General features: G+C 35.5%; 1 protein-coding gene and 1 pseudogene across 3 annotated transcripts in view; both read left to right on the top strand.

The window, feature by feature from the left end:
* Window positions 1-22660, top strand: part of NIPBL (NIPBL cohesin loading factor) — a 271821-nt gene that overhangs the window by 186391 nt on the left and 62770 nt on the right. For all 3 annotated transcript variants that reach the window (XM_072605795.1, XM_072605797.1, XM_072605796.1), the window contains 5 exons: window positions 12710-12892; window positions 18462-18665; window positions 18922-18993; window positions 19089-19178; window positions 22113-22216. In XM_072605795.1, the coding sequence (XP_072461896.1) occupies window positions 12710-12892; window positions 18462-18665; window positions 18922-18993; window positions 19089-19178; window positions 22113-22216 (653 nt within the window). The remainder of the gene's footprint in view (window positions 1-12709; window positions 12893-18461; window positions 18666-18921; window positions 18994-19088; window positions 19179-22112; window positions 22217-22660) is intronic.
* Window positions 20274-21756, top strand: LOC140501821 (alpha-enolase pseudogene; annotated as a pseudogene).

Here is a 22660-nt window from a genome sequence, read left to right as displayed (position 1 = left end):
TGGTACTTTCTGTCGTACTTGGTATTCTTGTTAAATGATGCTAAATATTGAAACAAGGCTAATTTGTGAAATGTGAAAAATGAATACACTGCATACAAAAATATTAGATTTATGCACATTGATACAAATCCAGTGAGCACAGATAAATTTGTTAATGTAATTTGACATTTGGATTTAGGTTTTGCCTATTGTGTAGAATTCAGTGTAGATTTCTAAATGTGTTTTCTCTTTTTTACTTTGGTCTCTTTATCAGAATATTTTTCTAATATATTTAATAAAATGAATGTATCCAGCATCTCCAGAACAGTAGTAGTTCATTTGTGGGTGTTCTACAATACAGTTAATCGTCATGGTGTTTTAATTTTTGTCTCTAACCTCCCTTAAAGGATCAGAGTGAAGTACAAAGGAAATAATTACAGATGCCCTTTTCAAATCTTAGAGGTTCTTACGCTACTGTTATTTCTTGTGTGCTATTTCCATTTAGTTGTGTATCTTGATTGAATTACTTAGAAAATAATATTTAAAAAGTAAACTAGACATGCATAGTCTGTGCAATGGTGAGATCATTCATTTTTAGGAAACTGTGTCTGGGGCATAAGCATTTTATTAGGTTTTCTAGGTTAAGTTCTTTGGGTATGTATTGGATTGAGTTGTATCCTATATTGAAACTACGTATAACCTCTTACTCCTGTGTATAATGGATGGTTACAAACATGGGGAGGGGCAGGGGTTGTACACGCGTGTGTGCATTTATACATACATAATGCATACAATACATGTTGGCTATGCGATCCTGTTCAGTTATAACTTCTCAGTGCTTCAAAAAATGCTGTTTAAAAAGTTGCAAAAAAAAATTTGCCAGATTTGCACTGATAAAAGAGGATTCTTACACATATAGTATTGAGTCTAGGCATGTGTGTATGTATGGGTTGTGCATGTGTAAATATATTTTATATCTGTATATATATGACTTGTATAAAACCTAATGGCAGACAACACTTGATCTACTTGCTATCAATAGAATCTGATGTTGTTTTTGATGATATAATAAAGTAATATACCTAGATTAAGTAGGTGACCAGTGATGAAAGAGCATTTCATGTCTAGTTGAAAGGAGATGGACTTTAAGTCTCACTTTTTTTTTTTTAAGTTTTGGTTACATAAATAAATTGATTAAGAAGTTGAATATAAGATAATTTGAATGCTGCTATTGCCTTTTGGAGTTAGCTGTTCCCTTTTGGAGTTAGACCTCATCACTATCAAGTAATCTTCCCAATTGAGGTGTGGGAAGGTATAAAACATAATATTATAGCTTGCTTTCTTTTTACAGAATTCATTATATATTCCTGTAGATACTTTGTTTATAGGAAAGGACATATTATTTAGTTAGTGAATGACTTTGAATTATGGGTATCTTTTTCCCAGCTTTTTCGCAGCTGTCTATGTTAAGAATGAGTTGTTCATTCATTTTTTTTAATGAAGTCATTTCTGCATCCTGAATCATTTTCCTTCTTTAAATTGTCACTAAAATATTGGTTTTTTATAGTAACTACACATATCTAAAATATTGTTAAGCATTAATATTTTTATTGCTTGAATGCATTTTAACATCATTTGCTCATGAAATAAAGATTGCAGGATGAAGGTGATTTAAGAAATTTTTGTTTGGTTGGAATTGAAACTTTTAAAAAAAAATATTGCGAGTTTTGAAGTTGGCTTCTCTATGAATTCTAGTGTGTTCTTTTATAAAGGAAAATTGGATAGCACCATCTTGATTCTTTCTTATTTGGAAGCATCTGTTTCTTCCTAGAAACTTGGTAGTTTGCTAAGACAAGAATACTTTGCCCTCCTTATTCCAGACAAGTCTTTTGTTGCTGCTTGAATACAGTAGCAAGGAATAAATATTATTTGCGTTAATAACTGCTTTTTTATTTCTGATTCCTGTTGTGATTCTATAGGTATTATCATTAGTAACATTCTACTTATTTTCACTGGTAATATTTTTCATTGTTAATTTTTAAGTATGTTTTCATGAAAACCATAAGCATACAACTTACTATCGTCATTAGTTTTGTGTATTGGGAGAGGAATATAGAAAGTTTAAACAATGATGTTTTCAAATGCTCAAGGACATATAAAAGACCTCTAATTGAAGAAAACCATGTAGTGTTAGACATACAGGAACCATTCCCTCATCTATATTAATTATAAAATGGAATTTTTTACCAAACACAGGTGCTTAGTGCTTCAGGATTTTTAAAGATCCTCATGTAGGTAAAATGTTTTGCAGTTATTTAGAGAAATGAATTAGAGACCATATCTATTAGATATTCACAGACCACAGAATGACTACTCGTCCTCTACTTGTGATTCTCTTTGAAAGCTCACCAAAAACTCCATTTATAAATTGAATTGTAATCAGTACAAATTCATCTGAGCTTAAGAAATTTAAAGAATTCCTTTCCCTTTACATTACATAAAATCTTGACTATTCCTGAATTTTTTATATTTGATTCCTAGGTATATAATTAGTACTGGATCTTCTTATGGGCTTGTAATTCCTTCCTTAGCCAGTTGTTTGAAGAGATTTCTAGAGAATTCCTCATGAGAAAGGAAAAATTATTATTTAGATTGCTTCTTCTAGTTCCATTTAAAGAAGTTGAAGTAGAATATAATGTTGATTTGTTATACAAAATATTCAACAGTGATTGCCCATCTATAATGGGTTTAGGCCACTCACTGAATTTATCCTTTCATTTATGTCTGATGCTGTATTTCATTAAAACTTTATGGAGGACCTATTGCTCTTGTGTGCAATAACAATTTTCTGTTTGTTGCCAACCTTCCCTTCTACCTTTTATCTTGGCAGAAGCTCATTTTGGACTAAGCTATCCATTCATTCCTTGTTCAGGTCTGTTTCATCCCCTTTCCCTCTTCTTTACTAACCATCCTATGTCTCCTTGGAGGTCTTAGCTTACAATTTATCCCATCCTCACATTTCCGCTCTTCAGATGTTCTCTCTCCAGATGTTCTCTCTCCGGTTTCTGTGGGAAAATGTTCTTTTTACTCCCATTGCAGCCTCCATCAAAAAAGAAGTCAATACGACTCCGAGTCCTGCATTTATCTTTGATGTCTGTGATGGGTGGTGGTAGACACCTTTGTCAAGCTCACAAGTCCCCGTTTAATGTCTCTCAGGGTTATCAGAGTTGCTTGTGAGATCTTTTTAAGAAATAATGGATGATCTTGACTGTTCACTAGAGACACCTTAGTCAGGTAACCTTTTGTCTACTTAAATCAAGTGCTTTTTTATAGTCAACAAACACTAAGTACCATGCAATATTACATTCTCCTTGTCTTTCAGTCAGTTGTGTGACTATAAAGATGTGATCTGAGGTAAATACAATGTTTGTGAATAACCTGATTTCCATTTTATACTTTGATCAAAGATATCTTCACTGCTTGTGTAGCACATTCTCATAAAAGGAGCAAATGAACTACCAAAATAAAATGTAGAAAGAAGAGAGTTACCCATCCCAAAGCAGAATCTTGGGGAAAACCCATTCCTAAAATCTGGGAATCTTTGGGCAAAGTGCAACTCATTCATTCCTCACACCTTTTTATTAAGAAAAAAAAAATCTTGTAAGAGTGCTTTTTTTTTTTGGTTAAGGTTCTTTAAGATGATTATAGAACATTACATTGAAATTTATTTTTCAGCAGTAGTTTCACTTCTTTCTTTTATGCCTGGAGAAACGGGGATTCTTTTAATAATTCACAATCTACATTTTGATTTTGAATTATTAATAGAATTCACATTGAAGGAAATGTGTTGGTAAAGTATGTGTAAATTTAAAATTAAAATTATTTCAATTAAGTTTTTCATGGAACCAAACTATAGATTAGATTTGGCACTACACAATTTTTAGTTTGGCCTTTTAATCAGAAAGAAGTGAAGAATTTTGATGTATACATGTGACTTCTTAGAAAATGGCAGTATCATGAAGTGCTTTTTGGAAGGAAAAAGTACTCTAAGAGTAACTGGTCACATAGTACTTTGGGTGTATTTGGGTTTTTTTACTTTTTATTTGTAAACATTATATTGTATTTAATGCAACTGAACATTATCCTGTGAAACTATAATTCTGGTAGCAGATAATTTTTTTTATTTCCTCTTTTTTTAGGAGATGATCTAATGGGAAAACAGTATCTTATATGCTATACTTCAAGTATTCAGATAGCTAATAAGTTTCCGATCTCATTTTGTAAATATTTCTTACAGTGATGAAGATCATAGCCCATACAGACTTCTCCATCTAACTTGGTTTTTTTCCCCCATATCTTCTGTCCTTTAATATACAGTAGGACTTTCTTGTCTTTGTCCAAACATTTCAGATATTTCAGTGGAACATTCAGACTGTCCATCAGTTAACACTTCTTTTCACCTTAGGGCTAGCCTATATTCTTTTATTGATCATACACTTCTCAGATGGCATCCTTTACTCTAGCTCTTATTCATATTTCCTCATTTGCTACTTGTTAGAGGCTCCACATAATCCATCATACACCTCTCTATTACCTTTTGAATGATTCTCATTTTTAATTCTTTTAGAGAGTCTACTGCTTTATGAAGGACAGACATACAACACAGTTGGGGCCATTGAAGAGATAGGTCTTTATTTCTTGAAGAATCTTGGGATCATTAAAGGAGTACAGCAGTTTTCTAACAGCAAATCTTCCTGCTCCGTTCCTGCTATTTGATTCTGGGTCCAGTTTGTCACATTTGCAGTGTCTTTGCATGTTATATATACTGATGAACGAGTAGTACGGGTTGTCAATCTAAGTGCATGTCATAATCCAGATCAGAGGTATCCAACTCAAGGCATTCCCTCCTAAATGCGGTCCAAACCAGATCAAAATGTATTTGCGAAATATTTAACAAGATAATTAAAAATACAATAAAATACTTTAAAATTAAGCCAATATGTAGTCCACAGGGATCCTTATTAAGTACTCTTTAGTAGTCCCCATTTCTATTTGAGTTTGACACCACTGATCTAAACAATAGGAATTTTTTATCCGGCTGTTTTTTTCCAGATCGATGAGTAGGCTAGACTCAGTGGTTTCTGATATAGTTCCAGAGATCCAGAATATTCTAGGTTTTGACATAGCGAGTATCATCATCCAAAACCAAGAACATATAGAAGACAGTACTATCTGTAAAGATATCTTCAACTTGGTTTGCACACTGAATCTCCTCCTCTACAGCAGTGGTAGATGCCTTTGGCAACATATCCCCTTTTACACAACTGTCTTCTAGTAATTATCTAATGGTTACTAAACAAATTTATCTCAGTTATATCATATATCTGGAATAAAATTATGTTCTAAAATTCAGTGAAAAAGTGATTTTTGATGATAGAGTATTTCAGGTTTTACTCAATACTGTTGTCTATACATATAATATAGCTAGTTAATAGCTAATTTACTAAACTTAAAACACAGAAGAAAAATTTTTTTCCCATAAATCTTAACTTCTAGATTAAGTATTAGTTTTTAACCCCCACATAGTTGGTAGCTATTTTTTTTTCTTTTCTCCAGCACCTGATTTGTAATATATTAAATGTGAATGGATTTATGGCCATCTCTGTGTCTAGAGTATATTACAACCCTTTCATGCTTTTTCATCTTTTGCAGTTATAGTCTATAAAAGATCTACCCAACATGTTTTGGTTCTGTTGATCTTGTATGTCAATGCAACACTTAAATTTGATAGCTTACTCTATTTGCTCCTCCTAATTCTTTTCCAGTCACTCATGTCTCTTATGTTGTCTTTTTTGACACTTCTTACATGTAAGTCTTCCCCATCTTGGGAAAAAAAAATCGCTATACTCTAATTTCCAAATTTCATGGTTGTTTCTCAGACTTCATCCTTGTAGTTCAATGACCTCCTTGAAGCACTTGCCACCATTAACATCTCCTGCATTTATCCCTTTCTCATTGCTCACACAGCCACCAAATTAATTGAGACCTTCATCACTTCACATTTGCTGTCCCACGGTTGTTTGCTCCAGTCCTTTCTTCACACAGCCGCCAAATTACAACATCAGACTCCAGTGCTCCCTGCTCTATCCCCCCAGTACCAAAGATGAACTCTTCTTTTTGGCTTTTACAAGAAGCTTATTAGCTGATCTCCTTCCAACACCTACTGGTACCCTTTCTGCCTGATTACCTTGTTTTCTTTTACTCGTTATATGCACGTGTGTGTGTGTGTGTGTGTGTGTGTGTGTGTGTGTGTGTGTGTATGGAAATTATCTTTCCTGATAGAATGTGAGCTCTTTGGTAGATGGGACTATTTCATTTTTTATCTTTGCAAAACTAGAGTTTTAGTACAACACCTGGCAATAAATGCTTATTAATTAATTGATGCTAGCAAATAGTCTCATAAAAAACAAATCATTAAAAGCAAAATCACATGATTTATCCATTTTCCAAGTGTCTCAAATAGGGGAACTCTTTTTTTTAATCCCTAGGAATTTCTGATCAGTAATTTAATCAAGGTACTTAGTGGAGCATGATTATAGGTGACACTCAGATTTTATATTAATCAGTGAGGGTAGAGTGGTGGAGATACCATACATTCTTACCAACTACATATGTATATATGTGTGTGTATATATAAATGTACAAATAAAATCAAATACTGCTTTAATTTAATAATTAAGTTCATAGGAACATAGAGAAGAAGGAATCTAGTACAAAGTCCTAATTTTACAGATGAGGAAATTCAGACCTATGGAGTTTGTAACCTGCCCTAGATCACAGAGGTTGTAAGCTTCAGAAGCAGGACTTGAATCCAGGTCCTCTGACTAAAGAGCCAGTATATATTTTATTTTTCTAAGCTGCCTCTTGTCTCAAATTTTTTTGTTTTAATCTCCACTGAATTTCCAATCTATTTATATATCTGATGTTGCACACATATTTAGAACTATAATCTCTTACTCCCATTTCTAAAGCCCTTGAAACTTTAGAACTTTGTAACTTAGAGGTTGAGAATGATTGTTAAAGTTTCAGGTCACATAACCAATAAGGAGGCAGATTAGTTGCTCTGCAAATTACTCTACCCCATAAACCTCCAAACAAAGCCTTTATCTACCAGGTGTGGAATAACTAGATCTCAATCCTTAAGTTAAGAAGACACAACAGCCAGAAGAGGGGAAAAAATCTTGCGAACAGCAGTGAATTTTAATCCTCAAAAGCACTTGCTACTCACTCCCCCCTCACATGTCTGTGGCAGTAAACACAAACTAGACTGATCTATCTTCTCTCCCTCTGATGACTCTGCCCCTTTCCCATGCTCTACAAGAAACAGAGAGAGGGAGGAATCAGACTGAGTGAAAAATGAATTTGTGCAAGTTAGTGTTTAGGCTTAAGGGAAAACTGCCTAAGACCAGTCCCATACCCCAGAGATTACTCAAGACTTTGTCCTGGGCTAACCAGTGTTCCTCTCCTATTGGAGGAAGTACTGGCAGGCCTCATCCAACCTAGCCGTGGGGGGGTGGGGGGGGGGGGAGGGTATGAGGCACCCATGAAAAGGGAGGGTTCAAAATATGAGTAATAGGTGATTCAAGAAAAAGTATTAAAAACTAAAGATAGCAAGCAAAATATCCTCACTAAAATCTCAACATACAGGCCAATAGAGAAGTTCCTAAGAAACAGAAGGAAAAATAAATAGAGCAGCAAAGAAAAGCCAAAGTAGAGTTAGCAAATATTATAATGTGAGGGAAAATAAACCCAGTAGTGTCAGACAAATTATATGTCTGTAGGCCAGTGAGAGATAATCATAATAAAAAACCTCAGAATAACAAAAAAAAAAGAAATGGTTTTAGGTTAGAAGTTGGAGTTTTCATCAAAGAAAATTAGGCATCCTCACTGTAGAATTTTGAAACATGGTAGACCAATAAAAGCGAAACCATGACAGGAAAATTAACAGATTTAGAAGCACATGGAGAAGAAGAGGATAGTTTGGCAAAACAGAAACAAGAGAATATATGTATTCTATACGTGCCAAAGCAACTGGCCTTGAAGACAGAATGCACAAAGAGAACTTAAGGATCATAGGCCTCTTAGAAGAACATGATAGATTTAAGAAAAAAATGCAGAAATAATAAAAGAAAATTGTGCAGAATTCTGGACGAAGTATTGATACAAAGTATTGATCAGGGGAATCCACATAGTACTATGAGAAAAATCATGTATAAATGTTACTTGAAACTTGATGACACTTTGGTTTTTAAGAAAGAACTTAGACTAAATTTAAACTGTATGTGTTTATATATAATTTATAGGTAATACAAATTCATAACAACGATACCTATTTATAAACACAAGTACTTCAGTATGTGTTTCTTCACTGATTCTCGGGCTTGTGTTTTCATATGGTTTAAGCTGCTTAATGTAATACTTCCATCAGTAAAATGGATATAGTAATGACATGCACAATAGGATATCAGAAAAGGGAATTATCATGGGAAAACATCATTAAATACTAACTGAAATAATGGTAGCTATCCCAGGAAATATAAGATGAGCATGGGTGTAACATCAAGGACTGTCCCATCTGACTTGAAATTCATACCATGGAAAGGATACCAATTCTGCAGTCAGAGGACCTCCATTCAAAACTTTGTTCTGTCAATAAGTTCATATACAGCCTTGGGCAAGTCACTTAATATTTCTGGACCTCAGTTTCCTCATTTTTTAAATGAGTTAGTTGAACTAGATGACTTCATCAGTCCTTTCTAGATTTAAATTTGTGGCCTCCCTTTTTTTCCCTGCACCTTCTTGTTCCTCTCTCACCTCAACACTATTCTAAGAAGGAAAAATTAGCTTTATCTGTTACAGGTAACCTTATGAGGTAAATGAGTCCAATTACCATTGATCACATTCTCTCCCCCCAAAAACCTTTCTTTTCACAGTTATAGATATAAAAGGAATGAAGGACTGGTTGAGGTAACCATTACCTAAAGTTCAGTTATATTAAATTATCAGTCAAGTGTGAATAGCTATCAGACACCACTCTTCACTGAAAATTTGGGAGTTAAGAGCAGGAGGGGTCATCATAGAGGGGAGAAAAAAGTACAGAGTCTGTTCTGGGAGTTCTGGAGAAAAGTGTAAATGACTAGTGTCAGATCCTTTGCTGTTTCTTTAAAGGCAAAATTAAGTATAGTGAAAAACTCAGAAATATTTTAAGCTTCACAATCCTATCTGTGGCAGCTTGTCCACAGCAAAATAGAAATTGTAAAAGGAGATTTGTGCTTAGTGTTCAGCTGTCTACGTGTCTTGGTTAGAGAAAGTGTTTATTTTGAACTCTATGATGTAGTTACACGGCACGGTAAATAGTGGGTGGTCCATTTTGTGTTTTAACCTAGATGACTTAGTTTTCATTCCAGGAGAATTCATTAATTGAGATTTTACTGTTAATTTCAATGTCATTATTGTACAAAGAATCACATATATGCGTATATATGTATATGTATGTGCTTATTACTATCAGTTACCACACACATGCACATACATGCACACGTACAGCTCATTATTATCAATTACCAGGCAGGAAACCTTGGAGCTTTCAGGCTTTTAGTGATTTCTAGTGCAATATGGCTTTTTGAAATCTAGTTACTGTAACAAGAAGTCCTGCTTCGGAGATGTGACGGTCATACTACATATTCTTGTTGTATGTAACCGCCATAGGTTCTAGAGCAGGGACTGGCACACTGCTACCTTCTGTTTTTGTACAGCCAGTGAGTTAAGAATGGTTTTTGTGGTTTTGGTGGGCTAGAATTTGTTGACCTCTGCTCTAGAGGTCAGACTTAGTACTGCTAAGAATAAAGGTAACTTTGTAGACTGAGTACGATAAAGACCGTTGAGTAGCCGCTTCTTACTTGAGTTTCTTTCAGATATTAGAAATGCTAGTTGCAATTTTTTTCCTATATGTAAATTAATTTTAAAAAATTCACAGTAAGGCATTTTGATCATTTTACTGCAATAAGATTTTACTTGTCATCAATAAATATTAATAGCTACTGTCTGCTAGTTCCTGGAGATGACCAATGAAGAATGAAACAATCCCAACTCTCCAGGAGCTTACACTCTTAACATAGTAGCACCTTGAGGAAAGAAGTAGATGACTAAAACCTCATTAATGCAATATGGAAAAATTCCACATATATTAATCTTTTGTCAGAATTCCAGTAATTTCAACTCCTAGGCGACAGTCACAAATATGGAAGTGAAAACATCTCTCTCACCAGGAAAAGAAATAGCTATCAAAGGCTCTGCATTATATTGAAGTATAATCTGCTGCCTATATTAATAAGATGAAAAGACATTAATTTTTCAGAAGAGTTGACCTTAGGAAATTATTTAGGGCCCACATGGGTTACATAAGTTTGATAACTATCTCAAACTTTCAAACCACTCTTTTAGGACTTTTAACTATTTGGATACAGTGCAGCAGCATCTGTAAGTGGACTATTCTGAATAAGTGAGTGGGGTGTGTGTGTGTGTGTGTAGTATTTTGAAATATGGAGGATTTTATCTGAAAGTTACACCTCTCAACATTTACAGCCAAAGAGAAACTGCAACAAGCAAACACCAAAGCTCCTTCACCTTGAGCTCTGAAAACATTAAGCATGATAGGTAGGCCTGGACTCTGACAGTGGTAGATAAGGCTTTCTTTTTTCATTGTGCTAGATTTCAGCAAGGGAGAATTGGGATGGAGCAAAGAGATTCAGTCCTAGCCCCAGAGGATTTATTTAGGGAATACCCATACCAGGATTGATAAATATGTACCATTCTCTTGATTTACCAGTGCCTTGGTTTGCTCATTTGTAAAATAAGAATTGGATTAGATGGCCTCATCGATTCCTTTCAGGGAGATCCTATATGGCTTCCAAGAAGCATTTTTCCAAATCTTCAATGTCAGAAAATTTGAATCACATAGCAAATATTTATGGCACCTCTGTTGTGTACAGAACAGTGTACTGGATCCTACGGAGGCAGCTGATAGAGGGAAAACATGTAAACTAGAAGACATGACTCATGCACTGAAGAAACTGACCATCTAAGTGATGGACACAAAGCACTGTTGGTTAATAAGTATGGTAGAGATAGAAGCCTTAACTGATTCAATTCTGCACATAGAGATAGTGTGATTTTTATCAGTGTACTGGGAAATGATGCATTTGATAGATAAAACAGGATAACTTTCAAGGAAGCCATAGTAACTTCCATTTAGGAGTTTCATTGAAATAGATTGGTGTTAAATTAGTCCATTTTAGACTGAATTCCAGATCTGTAAAACCAATATGTTATATTGGTGTATGATTGGGGCCTGACAGAAATGAGTCATAAATAGTGTTAAGCAACAATAAAAAAAAGTTCTAGAGCCACTGACATTATTCTTTATTGGAGACAATTCAACTCTTGTTTCTAAGAATAAGTAAGAGAGAAAAACTTAGCAAAAGTTTATTGCAGATTAAGGTGAACATTTGGACCATATGGTTCAGAAGTAATAGATGGTTCTGAGTTATCACTGGATATTTCTTGCCTATTTTGTCATATCTTTGATTCAAATGTTAGAGGTAGGTACTGCATGGTTTGAAATATCATGAACTTAGACCATATTTGAGTTTGTGACTGGTGTCTAAGCTTGATTTCCTATCTATCTAATACCTTTGTGATCTTTTAATTACTTCCATGCAAATGAGATAATGTATAAAACATTTTGTAAACCATAGAGCATTTATGTATACATAAAACTTATTATTCAAGGACAAATCAAATTTTGATGATTGTCCGCATTGTATTGGAAATCCTATAATCCCCTACTGTGTATTGAAGTTTGATACTTTAACAGTAGCCTTTCAGCAAGTTCTCAATGTTTAACATGCCCAACAGCATTTTTATCCTTTAACTAATAACTTTAGGAGATATATGGGTAAGTAAAATAAGCTTTCTTTCTGACTCACTGATGACAACTTATTCTGGACAAATTTTTTTTGACAGCTTCTGGGTTTGGGGGGGAAATTTTTTAGCATATGAGATCACATAAATGACAGTTTTTCATAACATGAAGAATATTTGATAATATAGGTAGAGAAAAGTTTTTCTCCATTTTTAAAAATTATTTCATGAGAAAATACTCTATTACATTCTTTAATTATTGAAGAATCCTGTAATTTTAAGTGGGAATGAGAGTATTCTGGATTTCGTAAAATATAGTCCTTATATTGCAGTCACCTTACCAGAGAGAGAGAAAAAAGTTAAGGGGGCAGAAATTTCATTGGTTTTAAAGCAGCTATGTGATTTTTTTTAATGTTTCCTTTAGCAATGCATTTTATATCCTTTCTCCCCTCCCCCACCACCCTTTTTCTAGACCTTAGCATTGGGTTTGCAATAGGCATTGTTTTCAGAGGTTTATGTAACTACTTACCCAAATATACTCACTGCAATAGATTGTAGTATAACATTTTAGGATTATGACTACTAGAAATGAGAGTACTTTATTAAAATTTGAATATATTTAATATGAAAATAAATTATAATTCTCAGGAAACTTCCTGTAAATACAGTTAGGTTCCACTATACCAATGCAATTAAATATTTTCATTTATCTTCAGATTTAAATTTTCTTCTTACTCTTCATTAATAGGTAGTATAGATCAGTCAGTGTTAAAAGAATTACCCCCTGAGCTCCTGGCCGAAATTGAATCTACCATGCCACTTTGTGAACGCGTGAAAATGAACAAGCGCAAACGTAGCACAGTTAATGAAAAGCCAAAATATGCTGAAATCAGTTCGGATGAAGACAATGACAGTGAAGATGCTTTTGAATGTAAGTAGTGTGTAACTTAATTTCTGCTGTATTATTGAGATGTATGCTGTCTTTTCAATTTCCATTTATTCTTTTTGTAACTTTCTAATTTGAAAATAATAATATTTATTGTCATATAATTGTTTAGGACTGCATCAAACCACATTTAAGTGCTCAGTATATTAGAGAAGTATATGATGCACTGGTAAAGTCAAATTGTTACCACTTTTTAAGTGGAATAAAAAATCTGATAGAATTGAATAAGAGAAAAAATTTTTTAAATGCCTTTCTATTATAGATCACATAATTCTGAATTTGTAAAATATAAAGCAGTTAACTACAAATGAATTAGCCATGTAACTGATATTTTTGTGGTCTGAAGCTGTTCTTTTTTTTTATGACAAGCTGGGATCCATTATTGTTCCCTTAACTCCACTTTCTCGGCAGGATTTTCATCTACTTAGCCATTCTGGATCTTTCTTTTAATTACAGTATTGTGCTTAGTTGCCTGTACATCAGAGTTGTTTTTCTTTTTCTGCATTCCTTCCAACCAACTCAATTGTATTCTTTTATTTTTATCCTTTTTTAAGAAGTTATTAAGTGGGGAAGGGTGAGTGAGAGGTAAGAGGAAAGCTGCTTCAAAGTGATGTTTTAGTCAAATTAATTCCAGCTGGAGGCCACCATGCTAGGTATGAATGAGAAGGCAGAAGCCAAAAGTAGGGTCAAAGAAGTAAGAGAGGGGAGTCCCGAAGGAGACCTGAAAAGAGACATAGGCGTGCATCAAAGACATATTTTACTAAGGTTAGCCCATTCTCATCCCACACCACTTAGAATCACAAAATAAGCCAATGAGAGGGGCAAAACATTTTTAAAAGACTTCTCAGTTATTCAATGAATCCTATCATTTTGATGTGGAGTAGTATCTTATCTGTGAAGAAAACTTAAATAAAAGTAATAATATCAGTAACACAATATTCAAAACAATTTTCCCTTCTATTGCATAATACTTTGCACATAATGGATATTCAGTACATCTTAAGTGAGTAGCAATAAGTACTATGTATCTTGAGCCTCTGTTTTCTGCATTGTGGACCTTTCTAGAGACTAGTATTGTAATGGGACAAACTTTTCATTTTGGTTACGCATTAGGAAACATAGAGTCTAGTCATAAACAGAGGAAAACACTGCCTCTACCTCATCCACCTCCCAACCATATCTTCTTCTTTAAGTACACGTAATGTCTTTTGTATGACCACTGAGGCAGAAAAATAATTGTGCAGAACTTTGAAAATAGATGTGCCTTTGGGATTTGGTGTGATATCCTGAGAAGGGGATAGCTTGATTAGATTTCAACCCACCCCATTCCCACCCTGTGGCAGTTTCCAAGGAACTTAATTGTTGTTGTACTGCTTAACAAATGTAAAAAGATATGAATTATCACAACCCTCATCTACCACCACCTTGTCAGCAGAAAATCATGACTAGTTATGATTTTTAAATAAGATGGGTCTTGGTACTGGGTCTGGTCAAGAGGACCCAATAACTAAGTCATTGCACAGCCTAAATTTATGACAAGGGTGGGGAAAATTCATATAAGAAGTGGGCATGAGAGCATTAGAAATCCTTGGAGTATGACCAGTTCTTAAAGACATGTTTTGAGTGCTGAGCAAGCAAATTAGGGCCAACATTCAGAAGACCAACCCAGGTACAAACTGGATAGCCACTTGTTAGTGATGGCATCAAATGCATTCCTGTCTAGGCATGGGTTGAATTAGATGGTCTGGGAAATCCCTTCCAGTTCTGAGGTGCTGTTTTTATAATTTTTTTCAATGATTAGCTATATAGCCAATTACTGTATTTGATGATTCTTTCTCAGTAATGTCCTTTTCCAACCCTCTTGTCTATTTATAACTCTTTTTTATACAGCTCTATTAGATGTTAGCCTGATGTATCATTTTAAGCCAGGAATCAGTCTCTAGAAATAGAAGCCAGACCAAGGGCACAAATAATTATAGAATCTAAGTGTTCACGCACGGATTGGGATTCAGTATTTCAGATGTGGAAACACATTTAAATTGGGAGCACCAATCTCAGGTCTGGACTAGGCAGAAAGGTCCATATAGCCAACTAAACTAATTTATGGAGGTTTATTCGAAGACTGAGGCTGTGTAGTACATTCTGCACTATTTTAAAACCAGGTCCTTAAAGTAAGCTTTCTGTTGTGGACATGAGATCTCATAAGAGCATGCCACTCTTGAGTGAGGCCAGGTTTTATACAGGATTATTATTCTGCCAAAAGACTAGACCATTAAGGGACATTCTGACAATTCACAACTCTTCAAAGGGTTCTCCTCCTTGAGTTTTACGGAGCCTCTTGGCAATAGAATCAAACTAAATAAATGAGTATTAAAAGAACATCAGCTAGTACTATATATCTCTAGAATTACAATTTCCAGTCCAGATAGTCTACCAAAATACTTAATGGCTTCAGTTGCTTATTTCTTTTACTAATCAAATGTGGTAGCTAGATTTCACCAAAGTATTTCAGAGTCTCTCGTTGTCCCTGTGAGAAGATGGAGAAACACAGGCTAGTTGTATTGTACAATTAGGTGGATTTTAAACTGATTGAATTCTCAGAACCAAGTTGTAATTATTCATATGTCAGTGTCAGATTAGAAAAAAGTATTAGGTACGGGGATATCAGAGATCTTCCTTGGCCTTGTGAGGGTTAGTATTTTTGTTAGTGACTCTCTTGAAGGCATAAATGACATACTAGATTATGAAGCTGGAAAAAGGAGTACCTCACAAGTTAAATGACAGAATCTGAATCCAAAGATTTCGGCATGCTAAACTTGTAGGCTGGATCTAATAAAATGAAATCTAAGAGAGAGAAGTATAAAGTCCTACATTTGGGATAAAAATAAAAATCAACTTAAGTACAAAATGGGGGAAGCATGGCATTCTGAGAAAGCTCTGATCCAGTGAAATTCAGAGTCTGTTATTCAGTGACATGTCAGCAGCCAAAAAAAGCTCATGTCATCTTAGGATTCATTAGGAAAGGTATAGTGTCCAGAATGAGAGAGGTAATGGTCACCTTGTATCCTGTGCTGGTCAGGCCACATCTGGTGTATTCTTTTCAGTTCTGGCCACCAAATTCTAGGAAGAATATTGGCAAGTTCAAGAGGATTCAGAGGAAACTGGAGGCCAAATTGTACAAGGATCATGGGGATGTGATTGCTGCTTTCAAGGACTTGAAGAGCTGTTATATAGAAGAAGGATGGTCCTTATTCTGTTTGATCTCAGATGGCAGAACAGGTAGCAATGGGTAGAAGTTGCTGAGAGATGGATTCCTCTTACATGTTAGGGAAAATTTCTGAACTCTTAGCAATATCCAAAAGTGGAATCGGACGACGTAAGGTTCTCCTTCACTAAAAATCATTTCCAACTCAGAGAATTCTGTATTCTTTTGATAGGTTACACACCTGATGGTTTGCTCTACAATTTTGCAGTTCCTTTCTTAATCAGTTCTGTTTATATAAGACACATAAGTTTTTGTCCAGGTCTTAAATGTAGTTTGAATTGTGAACTATATTGAGTTTTGAGATTTGATGTAGTAGTTATTACAGATAATTGATTTTCTTGAATTGAAAGTATAATTTGCTGCTTACTATTTTCTTATTGTGTTTCTTAGAGCAGTGGTCACCAAAATGAGGACATGACACTGTATGACCCCACGGGCACTACCAGTTGGTGGGTGGGAAGATGGGATGCATCTCACCCTCCACATAGGTGCCAATGAGGCTTGTCTCCTACACAACCACACTTACCCTTTGCCCATTAGCGCCTAACACTCTCCACTCTACGCCATTCCTCCAGTGTACCCCCCAGTGTATGAGCTCCTAACCTACCCCCTCCCAATTCCTGGGTACCCACAGGAGGTGCTCTACATGTACCATTGGGAAAAATCTTCCCCTGCAACTTATCTACTCCAAGATCACCTTATAGCTACATCAGGCAACCCTCAGAGATTGGTCTCTGTGCTCTTGAACAGACTGGTGAGTGAGAGATCCCTTCCTGCCCAGAACTCCCTTTCCTGTTTTGGGTGGGACAGAAAGAATCCCAAAGGATAATAAGCAGGCATGGCATTACATATTTTAATGTATTCTGGTACATAAGCACTTAATAAATCCTATTAATTAATGGGTGGTTATTTTGCTCCAAAAACTCACCTTTCTTAACTTCACTATTTCTTGTAAGGGAACTAGTGACCTAGCTTCACATCATGTCATTCTTTGACTTCTCTGTCTCTCTCACTTAATATAGTGCTTGCCATAGCTTATGATTTCTATCTCCATAACACTTGTCCTCTTCTCTTCATTCACATAGCCACCAACTTAAATCACTTCTTACCTAGACTAGTAGTAAGTGCCCTCCTAATTGATCTTCTTGCTATACGTCACTCCTCATTCCAGTCTCTTCCACACGCTTGCCAACCTGATTTTCCTGAAAGGTAAATTTGACTGTGTCACACACACACACACATACACATACTCACAACTCACATATTCACACACTCTCTATCCCCTCAGTAAATGCCATTGGCTCCCTCTTGACTCTAGAATTAAATATAAACCCAGCTGTTTTTGGCATTTAAAGCACTTCACAGATCTCTGCCCCACATACCTCCCCTTCTCTCACTCTGTGGTCCAGCCAAACTGACCTTGTTACTGTACCTTTCACTTATACAAAAACACAACTGAATTATCCAGGTGTGAAGAAGAAATTAGGAAATGATATCATTGATTAAGTAGAACCAGGTAAAGGAAGATGAATGGATTTATGTTGAAATTTTTCTACTGTGCTGAAATCAGAGAAAATTCACTTTTGCTTGTTGTTTTTGCATTTTGTATGGTGTCATTGCACAAACAAACATGACTCCTGATGAAAAGCTGTTATGTTCATTGATTGTTATGACCTATTATTTGATGGTTGTGTATCTTTCCATTTTAAAAAAAGTATTTCAAGAGAAAGAAATTTGCTTGTTTTGCTAGGTACGTTCATCAAATTAAGTGAAAAATGAATTACTAACAATTTTTATTTACAAGTTCGCCTTATTCCTCAAGACATACATAGAAATTTTTTGTTAAAGGAGCATATTCAGTCACATTGCAAAAAAAGGGTTTTTTTGTATTTCCTCTGAACAAAATATTTTTAAAATATTATTTATTTCACCTTTAATCCTTTTCAGCTTTTAAATATTTATACTGTCCATAATATATTATTACAGTACTATGTGTGTATATATGTATGTATTTATGTCTTATAAATAAATATACACCTAAAGGATGTGCATGCATCTTCATAAGGGTGCATGATCAAAAAAGTGTGGAGACCTGTTTGTTTTATGTAAAATATTTAATTCTAGAAATGCCATGTTAAAGTTATAGATAGCATTTTTATGTCATATTTATTCTTTCAGGTAAGAGAACTGTTTAGAATTTCCTTAAATCAAAGTGAACATTTTTAAAGTAGAAATTTTTTATAGTCTTTCAAAAAGGGTAAATCATTTGTCATGAAAATTTGCTTTTAGCTTCTCGGAAACGACATAAGAAGGACAAAGATGATGATAAAGCTTGGGAATACGAAGAGCGTGACAGACGAAGCTCTGGGGATCATAGAAGAAGTGGCCATTCTCATGAAGGCAGGAGGAGTTCCGGTGGTGGCCGTTATCGAAATCGCAGCCCATCAGATTCAGACATGGAAGACTATTCTCCTCCTCCCAGCCTTAGTGAGGGTAATCCATAAGCATTAGGGGATTCCTTGTGCTACCTGCTTTTACATTAGGGCTTACTTTAAATCTTATATTTTAAATCTTTAGTAAGCTAATTTCAAACATTCTGATAACTCTATTTGTCCAAAAGAAAAGCATATGTGTTTAGTTTCTATTGAAACTGTTGCTTTAAATGTTTACTTCAAAAAGATATGTGGGGCAAAAATGAAATCAATTTATGTTGTAATTCTCATTTAAAAGTCTCTTATCTTATTTTTAGTTGCTAGAAAGATGAAGAAAAGAGAAAAGCAAAAGAAACGGAAAGCTTATGAACCAAAACTGACACCTGAAGGTAATTTAGCAGTTTTATAATGTTTCCATAGTGTTCAGTTTTAATTGTCAGCTATCTGCAGAAAAATAATTTAAAAAAATTTTTCTCCACAACAGAAATGATGGATTCTTCTACTTTTAAGAGATTTACTGCTTCAATAGAGAATATTTTAGAAAATCTCGAAGACATGGATTTTACAGCATTTGGTAATTCCTTTTTTAAAAGTATTCTATATTTGCTGTGTACTTAATACTTTCTGGGTGCTTCAGAAGGACACAGAGAAAAATAAGGTTCCTGGCTTCATGGAGGTGACGCTCATTTGGAGAAGAGGGAAAGACCAAAGCGGTAACAATGCAATCAGTATATTAAATGTGTGTTAAGTTTTCTGACATAAACAGGTGCCAAGGGAGGTCAAAGAGTGAAGAGTTAGTGGTGAAATGAGTGTCACTAACAGGAAACTTCATAAAGTAATTAAGAATTGTTAAGGCTTGAAAAATTGGGAGAGTGGGGAAAAACTGACTGAACAGGATTGGTCTAAATATTTGTAGTAGGGAATTTTCAAGGGTTGGCACACAGTATTTGGGGGGACTATGTGAATAGGCACAACCACTTAGAATATCGTCTAACGACAGTGCATTTTCTAAGCTACTTACTTCATTTGATAGAATGAGAGAGAGAATTGTATCACTTCTCCACTTTCACTTCAAAAAACATAAAATCAGTTTGATCCAGGCAACTTTTTACTCCTTCTTCTGGGATTTCATACACTCATTGTCAGGTTATTTAGCTCCACTTTTGTGACCTTTATAAGTATAGTGGTTACCTAGTATCTCCTGGATTTACAACCCTGTTCATAGCTGTGTTTAATACGCATTTGTTCCCGTAGCATTTTTTTGGAAAATGAACAGTTGTGTAAAAGCATTAAATATCAGGATCATGTTAGCTTCCTGAGTCTCTAAACTGATGAATAGCTTTATGGTATGGCTTTGGATTTTTAAAGCACACATAATTTGAGAGAATTAGTTCCCCTCCACTCTGAACACTTAAGTTTACTAGGGTAAGATTGGTAGTACTAAATTTCAACTTTTCAGATTGGACATAGTTTACAAAATACTCATTTCTAAAATGGCCTTCCTATTCTAATAAGAATTTTTATTCTTGTCATCTTTTTTAAGCCAAGATTTTACCTGAGGGATAAGAAAAAAATTTAAATTGTGCTATTATTTGTTTAAGTTGGGGTATGGGTATGGGGGGGGGGGGCAGTGTCCAGAGATACAGATGACCAAGACTGAATTGCTCAGTTTAAGATATTTCTTTAAAAATAAATCTTGCCCCTCGGCCTCTGTTCTCTGAGCCCAGTGGAGGAAACCCTGTCCAGAAACTCAACATGTATATTTACAAGATCCAGGCAAGAGAGATCTTTTACTCTCATGGAAACCCTACTGTTGAAATTGATCTCTACACTGAAAAAGGTCAGTTCTGAGCTGCTGTGCCCAGTGGTGCTTCTACTGGTATCCATGAAGCCTTGGAGCTCTGAGACAATGATAAGACCCGCTACATGGGGAAAGGTCTCTCAAAAGCGGTTGAGCACATCAGTAAAACTATTGCCCCCAACCCTGTTTTAGAAAGAAATTGAATGTTGTGGAGCAGGAGAAGATTGACAAATTGATGATAGAGATGGATGACACTGAGAATACACCTAAATTTGGTTCAAATGCCATTTTAGGAGTGAATCTGGCTGTTTGTAAGGCCAGAGCTGCTGAGAAAGGTGTCTCCCTGTACCATCATATTGCTGACCTTGCAGGCAACGATGAAGTCATCATGCCCGTTCCAGCCTTCAACGTGATCAGTGATTGCTCCCATGCTGGTAACAAGTTGGCTCTGCAGGAGTTTATGATCCTCCCTGGTGGAGCAGCAATCTTTAAGGAGACCATGTGCATTGGAGCTGAGGTCTACCACAATCTGAAGAGTTTGATAAAGCAGAAATATGGACAGGATGCCACCAATGTGGGGAATGAGGGTGGCTTTGCTCCTAATATCCTGGAGAATAAAGAAGCTCTGGACCTGCTAAAGAATGCTATTGGTAAGGCTGGCTATACTGATAAGGTCATAATTGGCATGGATGTTGCTGCCTCTGAATTCTTCTGATATGGGACATATGACTTGACCTTCAAGTCTCCTGATGATTCCAGCAGGTACATCTCCCCTTCTGAGCTTGGGGACCTCTACAAGAGTTTCATCAAGGATTATCCAGTGGTGTCTATTGAAGATCCCTTTAACCAGGATGATTGGGAAACTTGGAAAAATTTCACTGCTATTGCCGGCATCCAGGTGGTAGGAGATGATGTCACAGTGATCAATCCCAAGCGAATTGAAGAGGCTGTGAACGAGAAGGCCTGCAATTGCCTCCTACTCAAAGTGAACCAAATTGGCTCCATGACTGAATCTCTCCAGGCGTGCAAGCTGGTCCAATCCACTGGGTGGGGAGTAATGGTTTCCCATCATTCTGGGGAGGCTGAAGATACCTTCATTGCAGACGGGTGGTGGGTCTCTGTACTGGGCAGATCAAGACTGGTGCCCCCTGCTGATCTGAGCATCTGGCCAAATATAACCGTCTTCTCAGAATTGAGGAAGAAGTGGACAACAAGGCTAAATTTGCTGGAAGGAACTTCAGAAACCATCGGGCCAAGTAAGCTTTGTGGCTAGGAGGCCTAAGAGCTCACAGGCACCAGTCACCTTTATAGAAGTCTGCTCCTGTCCTAAGAATGGACAGCACCAAGTACTAGACCAGTCTTGTTTTGGTGGCAGGGGCCTCTGCTGCTTAACTTCCCTCTCCCTTCAACCTTTCTGTGATGTTCTCACTGCTTCGTTAGAACTATCTTATACCAGAGACTACCTGATCATCTTGTCAGAAGACCCTTTATCATCTTGTGACTGGGATAGATTGACCTGTTCACACCCCCAACCCTGGTGTTGATGTGTGGAGCCATGTACTTGTGATACAACCCTGATGAGCCCACAGGCCAAATCCTTAGTGACCTCTATGTGCAGAATAAAAGTATTCAGTAACCCAAAAATAAATAAATAAATCTAACCATTGTGAAATGTTTCTTTCATCTAAAATGTTGAATTTTTTTTAGGTGATGATGAAGAAATTCCTCAGGAACTGCTTTTAGGAAAACATCAACTTAGTGAATTGGGCAGCGAATCTGCTAAAATTAAAGCAATGGGAATAATGGATAAGGTATTTCTCTAAATTAAAATTCATACGTATGTCTGGTAATAAATGTTTGGAATTAATTTTTTTAGTTATTCCATATTTACATCTAAAATTTGAGAAGTAGATCAGTTTAATATGTTCATTAATTTCTTAGTTCTTTAGAAAACAGTCATGATCATAACTGTATCTAATTCAAGAATTATCAAGCATCTGTTGCTTGAAAAAATAGTGTGCTGAACCCTAGGGTTCAAACTCTGGCATAATCCTAGCTTTCAAGGAGTGTACTATATGTTGGGGTAAAGGAAAAGTGGTAAAGAGCATTGATGACAATGCATATACAGATAAATCTGAATTATATCTACCACTTAATGAATAAATCAAAATCTTGCCATTCTGTGGCTATATTTTTGTGAAAAATTAAGATGCTAAAAAATAAAAGAAATATGACACGACCAAAATAATTTTTTT

This window comes from Notamacropus eugenii, chromosome 4, assembly GCF_028372415.1.
Source record: "Notamacropus eugenii isolate mMacEug1 chromosome 4, mMacEug1.pri_v2, whole genome shotgun sequence".
NCBI lineage: Eukaryota > Metazoa > Chordata > Mammalia > Diprotodontia > Macropodidae > Notamacropus > Notamacropus eugenii.
This window is presented reverse-complemented; position numbering and strand designations above follow the sequence as displayed.